Genomic DNA, 15,479 nt, shown 5'->3' on the forward strand with positions numbered 1-15,479 from the left:
GTAAAAGTGAATAGGCAGTTCTCATAAATCATCAGATTCTCCTCAGGTTAGAAAGATATTAATGATTTATTTAAAATATCAGATTAGTAAACTGTTAACTACAGTTAATGTTTTGCTCTGGCCAAAAAAAAAAAAAAACCCAACCGAATTAATGTTTTACCCTTGTTGGCCCATGGGGACAGTTTAGTTTTTAGTGTCCACCAAAAATTGTTTCTTTTAAAAGGGTCAATTCAAATATGGTAGTGCATGCCTGTAATTGTAATTAGTATTTGGTAGCTAAGTAGGTGGTTAGGAGTTCAAGGCCATCCTTGGGTATACAATGAGGTTGAGGTTAGCCTGTAGTACTCTGCAAAAAGCACACCTCCCTTTGCACATGGGTTAGTTTGACACCATTCACTATTTCTGTTTTGTTTGGGTTTCCATTCCCTCATGTTAGTAACTTTAGTCTGCATGTGGTCGCCTAACTGGAATGCCTGCCCACTCCTCCCTCCCCCAGTTGAACAGGTGGCATACACACTGGGGACAACAGGGACATGGGGTCTGCTGCCTTGATGGTACGTTTGAGAAAGTAAAGCAGAGGGGCTGTGATAAGGAGTGGGCTGTGGGGTAGGAGTGCAGGCTCTTCATGCTGGTCCTGTGACCTCACCAGATAGATACCCTTGAGTAACGATCCAAAAGAGAGGTATCAGTACGGCAGTGTTGGCATTAGATGAGCCATCTAGACTATAGTGGTACCAATGTTGAAAATCTGCATAGGGTTCTTTAATCATTGCCCCAATTCCTATTTTACACTTAGATTGATTCTAAAATACTTTTTTTGTTATATTTTAGATAGGGTCTGTCTTTGTAGTTCTGGCTATCCTGGAGAACAGGACTGTATAGACTGCGCTGGCCTTGAACTCAAGAGCCCCTCTTGCCAGCCACTACTATGTCATATGTATCTTCATTATCTTACATATAGGAATGAATTTTTTTCAGGACTTTGAGATACTGATAAAATATGCTATCTAGTTTTACTTTTCTGGTTTCAATGATCTTCAGGAAGCGTTTGATAGTCCTTATTTATTTTATTTATTTATTTATTTATTTATTTATTTATTTATTTATTTGCTTTTTCGAGACAGGGTTTCTCTGTATAGCCTTGGCTGTCCTGGAACTCACTCTGTAGACCAGGCTGGCCTCAAACTCAGAAATCCGCCTGCCTAATTACAGGCGTGCGCCACCACCGCCAGGCCCAATAGTGCATTTATGGTGATTGAAATTTTTTTAAATTTTCTGAAAATACAATTTAAAGGGTGGTTTGAAGATGAAGAATTAATGTTTTTCCTCACTTTCCCTACTTTAGGGATATACTCCACAATCCTGTCGTACTGTGATGACCCTCTCTCCCAGGTATATAGCAGAACATGGCCTTTTTTGTCTTAGAACAAAATTTGCTTTATTGATTAATCCTATTAGAAGTTAGTAGTATCAGGTTAAATGTGGTGACATATACTTGTAATATCAATCTTGAGAAAACTAATGTAGGAAGACTGATTCAAGTTGGAGGTCAGCCTGTCCAGCAAAAACAGGATAGATAGGGGTCTGGAGAGATGGCCTAGTGGGTAAGAGAGAGGCCTTGCTGCACTGTAGAAGACTTGGATTTAGTTCCCAGAACCTTCATCAGGTGCCTCAAGCCATCTGTCACTCCATTCTGAGGTGGTGTGAAACCTTTTTGGATTCTGTGGATACCAGCACACATGATGTGCATATACATATTCTCAGGCACACGCACATACACACAGAAACAACCTTTTAAAATGTGTGGGCATTAGTAGTGCATCAGTGCCATTTCTTGTGGGGTTTGGATAGAAGCCAAGACCCTTACATCTTTCAGGAATGTACTCTACCACTGAGTTATACACTAATCCAGAGATTGATCTATAAATGAATGTCAGTAGAAAGATCTCTGCCCTACACCGCTTCAGCTTAAAATGTAGTGAGTGGTGCCTGCACTAGGGCTGGCAAGCTTGAGCCTTTGAACTTACTCCACGGAGAAGGCGCTGGTACTGTAACAGCGTTTAGAGGGAAGAAGAAACACTGCCTTTGCCTCCCACTACACTTTGCTCCTTTTCTTTCAGTTGGTGGAGTGATGGTTACCTCCTTTACTCACAGTCTCTCACCTGGGCTTTGTACTTTGCTCTGTGAGCTCTTGTTCCCTTGTCTCCCCACATGTCCAGTGTTACTGACTGAGCATTGTCTGCACACCAGAGCATCCTCTGAGCCCCTAGGCATGCAGCTGTAAACAAAGGCATTACAGAGAATCGCTCATGCCCAACCTAGTCTAAAAGACATTTTTAAGACATAATTCCCCTTTTGTGTAAATCTGTTTTAACTTAGGGAAACCCATAATTATAACTAACCTGACCAAACCCTCAGGGAGTATCTGTCCAGTTTGCCTCACACCTTCTCCCCATTAGTCATTGTCAGGACTTTCCCATCTTTATAACCTGATAGGGTTCATCATCTATCAATAGAGCTAACCATGAGACCCCAAAAAACACTGAGCATAGATTTGTTTTTGTCAGTTAAATGTGATTGATCTTTAATTTGGGGTATGGGACTTGAGTTTCTGGGTTATTTTACAATAGACTTAAACTTTTTAGATTATGTGCATATATGTCTGTGTTTAGGTGACTATATGTCACGTGTGTGGGCCCTCTCTGGAGGCAGGAAGAGGATTCCTGATCCCCTGATGCTGGAGTTATTGGCGATTATAAGCTGAGCTGGAGTCCTGGAAGAACAGCAGAGGGGCTCTTAGCCCTGAGCCATCTCTTCAACCTCAGTTTTGGTTTTGTTTTAATAAAGTATTCCAGAAACTGCTGTGAAAATCCCTGTCTCCTCTTTTACTGGAGACTGACCCCAGGGCTTGGCATATGTTAGGCAAGGTCTCAAGACACTGCACTGTCTTGCCAGCTCTGAATGGATGGTCCTTGAACTTTAAATAGGCTTGCCATTCTTAGCAGATCAGGCCGCTAGTTTCTCACCCAACAACAATTAGTATATCTCTAGAACCTTCAAGCATGGGTAACCTGTCTGTGCTTTCTATTCAACAGGACACATGGAAGGCAAATTTAGTGTACCAGTTAAATTAGGATTCTTGTATTAATCATGAGAACAGTGTATATCTCTTGACTGCTAAAGCCTTCTGTTTGTTACTCTAGTAATCCTGACACTTCTCACCTTTCCTTCGCTCCAGCTGGTAAAGGATGGTGCCCTAAGTTGTCCCAGGATTGACTGCCAAAAAGAAAATTCATACCCACTTTAACAAGGTGCGAGGCTTATCTTAGAGTCACTAATGCCTCACTGACCTTTTGGAAAAGGCCGTAGTCACTCATGAAGTTGAGCAATTTTTCTTCTTTAAGAGCTAATTAAATTTCTTATTCTGATATGTTCTCCTTGGCAAATGTTTGCAAGGCTGTATCAGCAGCTGTGATCCTGCATCTATCAGAATTTATAACTTCCTAGAGAAGTTTTCATTTTGGCAAAGATCCTGGCCTTAATACTGGGAATGCCCTGTTGAAAGCTTGCGGTAGTGTTTCTCACATTCATTCTGGTTGCTTCCTGCCCTGCTTCAGTGGTGATTGACATGTGTCAGAGCCTGGATACTTTTTCTTTGGTTTTTCTTTACTATGATTCTTTGCTGGTTCAATGTGATTTCTCTTTAGAGTTTTAATTACCTTTTGGTAATTTGCTATTTGTGGGTTGTTTTTTTTTTGTTTCGTTTTGTTTTTTAAAAATCTAATTGAGAATAAATGCTATGTGGCCTCATTATTTTAACTTTATTAATTTTACTAATAACATGGGGATATATACATATATATATATACACACACATACATTCATATAAAATATGTTTACACATAAACATTATATTTGTTTGTTTGGAGACAGGGTCTCTTTATTATGTTCTGGAACATAATAAAGCCAGGCTGGCTTCGAACTTGGATCCACTGGCAACTGTTTCCTGAGATGTAGAATTAAATAGGTTTGGGGGCGGGGTATACAGAGGTCACACATAACGTATGAGTTTGGTTCTGTCCTCCCACTTTTATGTGGGTTCCAGGACTGAATTCAGCTTGTGAAGCTTCTAGAGTGTCTTTACCTGATCAGCCATCTTGCTAGCTCCTAGGTAATCTTTTAAAGAAAAGTTCTTTATTGTGAAATGTGTTCATTTAAGCAGTATAGCCTCTCATCTCACCCCCCCCCCCCATGCAGAGCAAAGCCCACCTCCCAGATTCAGGTTGGCAGGTTTCTGATAAAATTTGCCATTGACATTTGTCAGGGCTTGGCCCTGGAAAGTAGGGAGCTTGTGTGCATATGTGACATGGACATTGTTGTATGCAGGTCAGAGGACAACTTTCAGAACTCAGTCACCAAATCCTTCTGTTGACTTGCATAGCAAGTGCTTCATTTACCACTCCTCTCACTTGCCCTCTTGGTTAACTTTTAACTCCGATCAGCGATTCCCACCTGTGTCATGACCCCTTTGGGGGTGTTGAATGACCCTTTTACAGGGGTCATCTAAGACCATCAGAAAACACATTACAATTCATAACAAGCAAAATTACAGCAGTGAAAATAATCTTATGATAAAGGGTCACAGCATTAGGAAGGTGGAGAACCACTGCCTTAGATGTTCTTAATTATAATTAACTCGGCATGTTCTCTTTATCATCGTCATAGTGTCTTGGCTATTAGGGTTGGTTGGAGTGGGAGGAAGGGTGTTTCCTCCAGCTGTCAGTCAGCCTGTTCTTGCCTCCTAGCGTACATTAGATCAGGTGGGGATTGGTTTTTAAAGGTGTGTGTGTATGTGTGTAGCATACACATACCTTTTTGGAATAGTTTTCCTGTTACCATGTGCTTGAATTTAGACTATCAGGCTAGACAGCAGGCACTTTTACATAATATGCCACCTCCCCAGTCCAGGTTATTTTTTTTATTTGGAGGGGAATTTTTGTAATTTCTGAAGTGCTATATTGCAGTACTAGGTGCTGTGGTAAATTGCTTTAAAAAATATATTCCTAGTCTCAGAACAACCTTGTTATTCTGATATGACCTTCACTGCCACTGAGAAATTAGGAATTAGGTTCTGCATTTGAGTGAATAGTCAGGTTTTTTTTCTCCAAATGTTTGATTGTTTTTTGTCTTTTTGAGATGGGGTTTTTCAATTTGTAGACTTATAGACTAGGCTGGCCTCTGGCCTCTGCCTCTCAAGTGCTGGGATTAAAGGCATGTGCCATCACGCCTGACTATTTTTTGTCTTTTAATTCAGGCTTTGTATGTCTATGAATTGATGTAAATTTTTAAGAAAGTCTTTTATTAGTTGGTGTGTATGTGTGTTTTGCCTACATGTATATTTGTATATCACGTGTCAGAGCTCTGGAGGCCAGAAGAGGCTTTAAGACCCCTCCCCGCCACTCTTTGCTACTTGAGCCACCGTGTTGTGCTGTGGATGGAACCTGGTCCTCTGGATAAGCAACCAGTGTTCTGATCCTGAGCCATCTCTTCAGGCCTAATGTGAATATCAGCTAAATCAGTGTGGGTGTAGGTGTTTACCTGTTACCCTTTACTGTAATAAAATCAGGATTTTTAAGTTTTATGTATTTGAAATTGTTACCTATGAAGTGAATGAGATTTCTTCTTCCTACCAAAACAAACAAAAACTCCCACTATTTATGCTCTGGAGTGCCATAAAGAAAAAAAAAAAAAGAAGTTAAGTAATCTTAATTCAGGTAAGAAAAGGATATAAACCAGTTGTTTTCTGTTACTACATTTTGTGTAATTATTAAGATGTAAGGACAAGGGATTTTTTTTTTCTATAATAACTTCCATAATGTGAACTCCTTTTATTATGAAAGTAGGTAAGTCTGAAAGCATATAAGCAAGTCTTTACATGTACAATTTTTCTTTTAGGTTTTGGCTTGGTTCGAAGAAGGTGAAGAAACGATTACAGCCTTTGTAGAACCTTTTGTAATTCTGCTTATATTGGTAGCCAATGCAATTGTGGGCGTATGGCAGGTAAGCAAACAGTTCTGCAGCAGTGTTAAGTGTTACACTATAGTGATCTGGTCATAAACATTAGCTTTTTTTTTTTTTTTTTTTTTTTATTTCATGTATGTGAGTATACTGTAGCCATTTTCAGACACACCAGAAGAGGGCATTGGGTCCCATTATAGATTGTTGGGAGCCATTGGTTGCTGGGAATTGAACTCGGGACCTCTGGAAGAGCGGTCAGTGCTCTTAACCTCCAAGCTATCTCTCCTACCCAGTACTTGGGAAGCTGGTGATCTCTGTGCGTTCAAGGCCAGTCTGGTCTACAGAACAAGTTCCAGGACAGCCAGAGAGCTACACTGAGCAATGCTGTCTCAAAAAAAGGGGTGCTAGGAAGGTTGGAGAAGTAAGGAGTTGAACAAAAAAGAAAGCAGAAATGAATGTGGATGAGAAGCTGGGCGTGGTAGAGCTTCCCTTGTATAGCACTGAAGAGTTTGAGGCAGGATCTTTTGAGGCTGGGCAACAAAATGGACCCCATTTTCAAAAAGGAAAGTTGATAATGGAAAGCTTCAGAAAACCAAAGACTGTGAGGAAGATAATCTGCCTTTCTATTTCATGATGAAGACAAACCTCATGGCAATGTCTTATTTTCTTTAGATTGTGGAGTAGGGTGGAGGCGATAAGAATTATTAGAACCTAGATTGTTTTCAGTTTCTTTCCATTTCATAGGCTTGGCCTGCACACAGGCTGAAAGCTTATTTACTGTAGAACTGCATCCTTCAAAATTATCTATAGGGATCTACCTCAAAAATGTCAATATGTTTTGCCTTTTGCTTAGAGTTTGACAAGACACCTAGACTAATGTTTCAAATTCATTTTCAAATTGGTTGGTTCCCCACCCTTCAGGTTTTTAGTGTGGTTGATTTTTAAAAACTATTTATATATTTTTGGTAATAGCATTTTAGCCCAGGTTAACTGTCAACTCAAGAAAGACCATTCCGGTCAGCCTTCTCGGTGTATGGATTACAGGGGATGCTGGACCACTAGGACTGCCATCGAGCATACTTGACAAACAGTCCTGGAGTGGACGACTTGTCTGTAGCTCCGCTCTCAGGAGGCAGGCAGAAGGAGCGGCGTGCTGGCCTCTGTTATAACACTCCCATCCCTTTTCCTCCCAGTGTACCAAATTTTGGGGCAGGATGGTGATCAGGCATACCTATGTAATCAAACTCCGTTTTTAAGGTTTTTGGGGTTTTGTTTTGTTTGGTTTTTTTGGTTCGTCAATATAGGGTTTCTCTGTGTATTCTTGGCTGTCCTGAAACTCACTCTGTAGACCACACTGCCTCAAATTCTAATGCATTGTGTTTTGTTTTGAGGAAGTAGCTCATAATGTAGCCCAGGGTGCCCTCCAACTCAAACTTCTCCTGCCTGAGTTTCCAAACTACAAGCATTATTGGTATACATTGCCACATCATATTTTTGAGACAGGGTCTCACTAGGTAATTCTAGCAGGCGGGCCTACAACTCACAGAGAACCGATTGTCTCTGCCTCCTATACCGGGTTAAATTTAAGGTATGTATCACCTTGTTAGGGTAGCTTTTTACTGTATAAATAAGTTTGTAGATGTTTGTATTGCAATTGTTGGGGCTTAGAGTTAGCTCCGGGGTTAAGAGCCCTGGCTGCTCTTCAGAGATCCTGAGTTCTATTCCCAGCACCCATGTGGGTGGCTCACAAACATCTGTACTGGGATCTAATTCCCTCTTACGGTATCTGTGAAGACAGAGCACTCATATATAAAATAAACAAACAAAAGGTTTTTTTTAAACACCAGAATGCCAATTGTTTAGTGCAGGTGTCATTAATATGCTTTTGGTTGGTTGGTTGGTTGGGGTTTTTTTTGTTTGTTTGTTTTGTTTTTTTGTTTTTTGGATTTGGTTTTTTCAAGACAGGGTTTCTCTGTATAGCCCTGGCTGTCCTGGAACTCACTCTGTAGACCAGGCTGGCCTCAAACTCAGAAATCGGCCTGCCTCTGCCTCCTAGAAAGTGCTGGGATTACAGGCGTGTGCCACCACTGCCCAGCATTAATATGCTTTTTAATATTAAGATTGTAAGTTTTAATTTCTAATCTAGAAATATTTAAACCAGGCAGGCTGGTTTACCATACTTGGCTTTTCTTTATACAGGAAAGAAATGCTGAAAATGCAATAGAAGCTCTTAAGGAATATGAGCCTGAAATGGGCAAAGTCTATCGACAGGACAGAAAGAGTGTGCAGCGAATTAAAGCTAAAGACATAGTTCCTGGGGATATAGTGGAAATCGCTGGTGAGTTGAGTTCATTCTTATTTATTCCTAGGTTATATACTGAAAGTTCTTTTCTCAAGGTTCAGGATTATATTTAGCTTTCTGTGTTTAAATATTTTGTTTTGTTTTTCAATTTTATGCATATGGGTAATATGGTCTACTCCGGATTGTCTGTACTGTGCATGTGCCTGGTGCCTTCGGAATCCAAAAAAGAGGGCATTGGAGTCCTTGGAACTGTAGTAAGCTGACATGTGGGTGCTGGGATTTGAACTTTGGTCTTCCTGAAGATCAGATCAGTCCATATATATATATATATATATATATATATATATATATATATATATATATATATATATATATATATATATATATATATCTGATCTTCTATATATATATGGATTTTTTTTTTGGTTTTTCCGAGACAGGGTTTCTCTGTATAGCCCTGGCTGTCCTGGAACTCACTCTGTAGACCAGGCTGGCCTGGAACTCAGAAATCCGCCTGTCTCTGCCTCCCAGAGTGCTGGGATTACAGGCGTGCGCCACCATCCCCCGGCTTTTTTTCATATATTTAAAATTAAAATTTTGTAACATGTGGATCTCTTAGTTTTGTGCCTTAATTTTGTGCCTTCTCCCTTCTGCCTTTCCATGCTGTATCCCTTCCCTTTCCTCCCCCCCCCTCACCGCCGCCACCACCCTTAATTTTGTTTGTTCATTTTTCATGTGCTTGGTCTGCGTGTTTGTGTCTGTGTGAGGAAGTTGGACCACTGAAACTTTAGTTACAGGCATGTGCTGCCGTGTAGGTGCTGGGAATTGAACCCTGGTTCTAGAAGAGCAACCAATGCTCTTAACCACTGAGCCATCTCTAGCCACATCTCTCTCTCTCTCTCTCTCTCTCTCTCTCTCTCTCTCTCTCTCTCTCTCTCTCTCTCTCTCTCTCATTCTTTTAAAGATGTATTATTACATGTGAGTCCACTGTAGCTGTCTTCAGACACCCCAGAAGAGGGCGTCAGATCTCATTATGGAGGGTTGTGAGCCACCATGTGGTTTTGGTTTGTTTCATTTATTTTTGGAGGCAGGGTGTCTCCAAAAATGGCCTCGAACATGATAGACATGGCCTCGAACTCAGAGATTCACCTGCCTCCTGAGTGCTGGGAATTAAAGGCATTTTTAATTTTTTTTTTAAAAGGCAAGTTAAATACTCAAATTTTAAGTTGACTATTAAAACAATAATAAGATGAACTTTAAAATTTGAATATAGTTGATAGTCCTTTCCTCCATTTAAGTCCGATGTCTGTCCTCCGTGCGCAGTGCTAACCCTGCTAGTTGGCCCCGTCTGCACGTTCATTGTGGCAGTGTGGCCAGTGCTTTGGCCTTGTGCTCACGTACTTGCTTCTTGGATTTTGATCTTTCTAAGAGGTGTAGAACAGAGATACCTAGTTTTTATGTAGATATGTTTTAAGCCTCTTGTGCTCCTTTCTTTCTGTCCTATGTGATGCTGACCAAAACATGAAATCTCAAGTGTGGGGTAGATGCAGCTAATAAACATCCTTATCATAAAATCTTGCTCTGCTCTGTGTTCAGGAATAGGCAGTTAAATGAGTGGATATTTTGACAACCATACAAATGTTTGGTTAATAGCCTCCAGCCACTCTACATATGTCCTGTTCACCTTCTCTAGTTAAGGAAAATTAATCACTGTAGTTTCTAAAGTATATACATGATAAACATATGTATGGTATATACATAAGTCACATTTCAATTTGTTGGTGGCTCAGGTCATATGGTTGACATACCATACGACCTTCTCTTCCACATACAAAGTTTTAGCCTGTTCACAGAGTTCTGTAACCATTGTTAATTCCAGACTTTCATCCATTCAGAGAAAGTTTTCTTTATTAGCAATTGTTCTTATCTTTTTTTTCCCCACTATTCCCTAACAATGACTTACTTGGATTTTTATGGGTTTACTTATTGTAAGATGTTACACACAATATATAGTGCTTTGGTATCCAGACACACATATGTATAAAAGTAAAAGTAAATTTTTTTAAAAAGAAAATTAAATTTTAATTATGAGCTAATAGCTTTTGTAAGGAAAGTTTGTGGACATTACAGATGACTTAAGTAAACCTTTGAATTCTCTAGAGCACATGGAGCCATGTAAAACTGACTGGGCAGAAAGTACGATGACTGCTGTCATCATTTCTATATTACTTTTAATATCAGGAAATATTTCTGATGGATGGAAGCAAAAAGCAGTAAAGCTGTACTTTTTTTGGTTTTTCGAGACAGGGTTTCTCTGTATAGCACTGGCTGCCCTGGAACTCACTCTGTAGACCAGGCTGTCCTGGAACTCAGAAATCCGCCTGCCTTTGCCTCACGAGTGCTGAGATTACAGGCGTGCGCCACCACTGTCCGGCCAGTAAAACTGTACTTAATCTTACAGTACAGGAACATCAGTGGCTTTAAATTTTCTGTATTAATCTCTTAATTTTATAAATGTGAATTTAGCTATAATAGCAAAAAAGCTCTGACTTTAGAATTTGGCCGTGGCTTTAACAGCTATCCTGGGGGCTAATCTATTCAAGGGCACTGGTTCCATCATTGTTTTCAGTAACAGGGCTGATAGCACAGAGTGTGAATATGCTCCTGTCCTGAAGCATTCCCCAGAATGAACACTTCTTTAAGGTTATTATGCAAGTGATAAAAATGACACAATCCTAACAAAACATTTCTTTAAACCCTCTGTAAGAAATATTTTGTTTCCTAAAATGAAAACTAATAGCTCAGTAATAGGGACAGCATTTTCAAGATTTATTTAGTAATAAAGAAAAATAATTCTTTTTTTTGTTTGTTTGTTTTTTTGTTTTTTTGGATTTAGTTTTTCGATACAGGGTTTCTCTGTGTAGCCCTGGCTGTGCTGTCCTGGAACTCACTCTGTAGACCAGGCTGGCCTTGAACTCAGAAATCTGCCTGCCTCTGCCTCCCAGGGTGTTGGGATTACAGGCATGCACCACCACCGCCCAGCTAAGAAGAATAATTCTTTAACCTGACTATTTAAAGAATAGTAATAAGATTAAATAATAAAATTTAGCCTTGTGTAAGGTGGCATACACCCTTTGTTCCAGCACTTGGGAGGCAATAACCCAATTCGTTTAAGAAAACCAGCATTGTCTCTCTTTGCCTCACGTGGGACAGAAAATTCACCTCTACAGAATCAGGCAGTTAAAGTGAATTGAATTTCTTTGAGATAGTTTCCTATAGCGCAGGCTAGTCATGAGTTCATGATCCAAGTCAGACCTTGAGCTCCAGGTGCTGAAATACAGGCACATACCGCCATCCCTGTCTTTGCAGAGATTCTAAGGAACGTTGTTTAGATCTTAGTACATCTAAATTGGATCGTTGTGACCATCAGGCTTGGTTAGGTTCTACCCCCCCCCCCCACCTTGGTTTTGTTTTTTTTTTAATTTAGGAAGCTGTAAAAGTTGAGCAGCCTAACTTTGTATATTTAACAGCCATCTAATCTTAGGAGCTCACCAGCCATGAGAGCCATGAGAGTAAGCGAGGCTGGACAAGGGATCTTAAGCTTTGGCCTTTGTTGTGGGATAGGTCGTTACTGTATAGCCCAGGCCAGGTTTGAACTCAAGATCCTCTGCCTGCCCCCGCCTCCTATATACTAGAATTGCATATGTGTGTGACTATGGCAGATTAGCAGGTGTTTGGATTTTGCGGGAGGTAGGGGGAATGTAGGTATAAAACCAGATGGTATTTTGAGCTTAGTGTCATTCACAGCAAAACTTTTATTTCCCTTTTTTTAAAGTAATCACTTAAACATCTCATCTCTGTAATCTAAGCAATTAGTTGACCACTAGTTTGGGGGGGGGGGGGCTGTCATGTTTTTGTTGTTTATTGTTTTTTCCAGACTAGGGATATCTGCATAGGCCTGGCTGTCCTGGAACTCTATGTTGATGAGGCTGGCCTGTGAACTCACAGGTGCCTCTGCCTTTGCATTATGGGTGCTTTGTCTGGGTATAGGTGCATGCAAAAGCCAGAAGAATACATTGGATCCCTTGAGACTTGAATAACGGATGGTCGTGAGCCTCTATGTACTAGGGATTGAACCTGGGTCCTGTGAAAGAGGAGATAGTATTCTTAACCTCTGAGCCAGTTATGCATCTCTCCAGTCCTGTTTTTAAGTATGAAAACAAAAGCTTTGGTTGGTTTTGTTTAGAGCAAAACCTAACTTTATGGTCAGGTTAATTATTTAAATCTGAAATGGAGCTGGGTAGTTTCTGCATTTCTAAAAGTTCCTAGAAATCTGTCCCAGGATGCTATTTGGTTTTAAAAATTGTAGTGTGGGGAGCTAGAGAGATGGCAGAATGACTACAGCTTTTGCAGAATACCAGATAAACTTCAATTCCATAGAGTCTTCTGGCCTTTGTGGGTAGATACCTTGCATGTACATAGTGTATATAAATTCAGACAGGGCATATATGTGAGCATACACAGAGAAACACAAGTAAAAATACAAGAAAATTTGTTCTCCAAAATAAGATTTGCTATTTTGCCCCGTTGGCCTGGAACTCAGATTTCCTGCCTCTTCCAGAGTGTAAATATGTGTTCTGTCATGCAGATCACATTAAAATTCTAAGTATAGTTTAAACAGTAATTATTATCCTGCTTAAGCAATTTGCAGTTAAGCAATTTAATGAGATATTAGTTTTTTCTTCACAGAAGTTGAGATTTAGTTCTTTATGTTTTATTTACACACACACACACACACACACACACACATCTCCACACTTCAAGCAGGCTTTCTGATCCACCATGTGGGTGCAGGGATTTGAACTCAGGATTTCTGAACGAGGAAATTAGTGTTCTTAATCTCTAAGCACATAGGTTTTTATGTGATTATAATTGCCAATCTGGACCAGAGAGCTGCTGTGAATAAAGCACTTGCTATGCAAGGATAAGGACAGGAGGATTAAGTGACCGGCACCCACATGAAACGGGAATATTCGTGTGGCCTCTCTAATCGTGTTAGGCCAGCAGGTTAGAAACAAGAGTCCCTACACCAGGTTGGCTGGCTGCACTAGTTGAGGTGAGCTCTGGGCTCAGCATGGGACTCGCTCTCAGTAAATAAGGTGGGGAATGGTTGAGGACAACCTCTGATGTCAACCTCAGGCCTCCACGTATCTGTCCTGTCCTGTAAAGATTTTAAAAGCTAAACTTACATTAAGGGAAACAAAAACCAGAGAAAGGAGCAAGGCCAGTGTTGAGCATGGTTGTTCTCCCTCCCTTGGCCTTTACCTCCCTCTGTAAACTTGTTTCACAGTGACGGACGTGAGAGAGCAGAGCCACCTGGAGAGAAAAAAAGGTCTGGGCACCTAGGTTCAGCGAATACTAGACATAATGTTGGTTGTTCCTAAAGATCACGTCCTAAATTCTTTGTTAACTTGTATGTTAAGAAAAGCAAGGACTGAAGTTACAAGTAGGTACTACCCTCGAAAAGACCCAAGTTAAATCCTAGCACCCAGCTCAGGTACCTCATAACTGCCTGTAACTTAAGCTCCAAGAAGATCCCTCACCTCTGGCCTCTTCAGTCGCCTGCACACAACACACACATACACAAAATAAAAATAAATCTTAAAGAAAAAAGAAGAGCAGGGAGTCCCAGTTAGGAGCACTGGCTGCTCTTGGAGAAGACCCACGTGGGTTCATTTCCCAACAGCCACATGGTGGCTCAGGAAAACAACTCCAGTTGGAGGGGCTCTGACATCCAGTCCTAGGGGATCCAACACCTCTTGGCCTTTGCAGACAGACAATAGAAACACATGAGATTCACATATATACAGGCAAAAAACACCCATATACATAAAATAAATGTGACTCTCTTTTGAAAGAGCAAAATACTTTTTAAAAATGAGTGTAGATATATTAAGCAGAGTGTTTTGAGGTCAAGACCCTTTAACACTCTGAGGACAGTTGATAAGATACTGAATAGTAAAGGACTATGGGAGGTTCCCCATCCCCACACCCCTCAGACCTCACAGACCAGTTGATCTTGAAGTTTGACCTGATTACATGGGGCTGGCATTTCCTCATTTCCTGTAATCACTCCTCCCCACCGCATGACTCAATAGTAAGTAGTCAGTGTCAGTCTTCCCATCTTGCCATTCAGAGTAAGATTTGGGGGGAGTGGAGGGGGCACGGAAAGGGTTCACTTTTGCAAAGATACTAAAAATACAGTGTTTAAGCCTTGGCTAGTGCTAGAACATCTAGAGGCTTTGGACTTGGAAGTGGCCAGGATGTGAGACTAGATGGTAATTCCTGCTTCCATGAATTACTTTGCCCTCCAGAAGCGAAAGAAGTTCATAGGTCAACATTGACTTTCAGGGCTTTCTGAAGAACTCCAGCTGCTGAGCTACACGTCCAGCCCAATAGATTTCACTCTCAGTTGTCCATGCGTGCCTTAAACTTATAATCCTTCTGCCTCAGCTCCTGAGTAGGTGTTACTACCAACCTGTACCACTAGGTTTCTAGAAGTCTCTTAAATGTGTGTTTTATTCATCAATAAACACTTTATTTAGCTTCCTCTAGGTGTCAGGTGTGGTGAGACAGCAAAACGGTCCTGTCTAGTAAGAAGCTGTTGAAAAGTTTTATAAAGACATTATTTCATATTTGTGTTTTTAAAAGCAAACTCCCCCAAAAGCCATAGTGGGAACAAATCTATAGATAGTGCTGTAGTACTTTGTAAAGGTTCTTCCCCGCTCGTGCTGATGGGATCTATAACAGTCTTAATTAAGAAAATAGGGCTTTCAAAAGTAAACAATTTCATTTTTTTTTCTGCATAAGCAGAAAATTTAAGAAATATAATTAGCATTCAGGAGGCAGAGGCAGGCAGATCTCATGAGTTCTAGGCGAGTCTGGTCTACAGAGCAAATTTCAGGGTAGCCAGGGCTGCACAGAGAAACCCTATCTCAGAAAGCTGACAACAAGGCTTTGGTAGGACTTGTATCAAGAGCCATTTGAGCTCAGGAGTGACACTTATAAAACATTATGTTTCTGATCTTACTTTTTTTCTTTGAAAGGGCTTAAAGTTACATATTTTGGGGGAGTACATAAAATTGATTAATAAAAGTTT

General features: G+C 40.5%; 1 protein-coding gene across 1 annotated transcript in view; it reads left to right on the top strand.

Annotated features, from left to right (window-relative positions):
- Atp2a2 (ATPase sarcoplasmic/endoplasmic reticulum Ca2+ transporting 2) overlaps positions 1–15,479 on the top strand; it is a 48,865-nt gene that overhangs the window by 4,340 nt on the left and 29,046 nt on the right. The window contains 2 exon segments of the mRNA XM_052169044.1: positions 5,956–6,060; positions 8,218–8,356. Coding sequence (XP_052025004.1) covers positions 5,956–6,060; positions 8,218–8,356 — 244 coding nt within the window.

Source organism: Apodemus sylvaticus, chromosome 22 (assembly GCF_947179515.1).
Source record: "Apodemus sylvaticus chromosome 22, mApoSyl1.1, whole genome shotgun sequence".
Taxonomy (NCBI): domain Eukaryota; kingdom Metazoa; phylum Chordata; class Mammalia; order Rodentia; family Muridae; genus Apodemus; species Apodemus sylvaticus.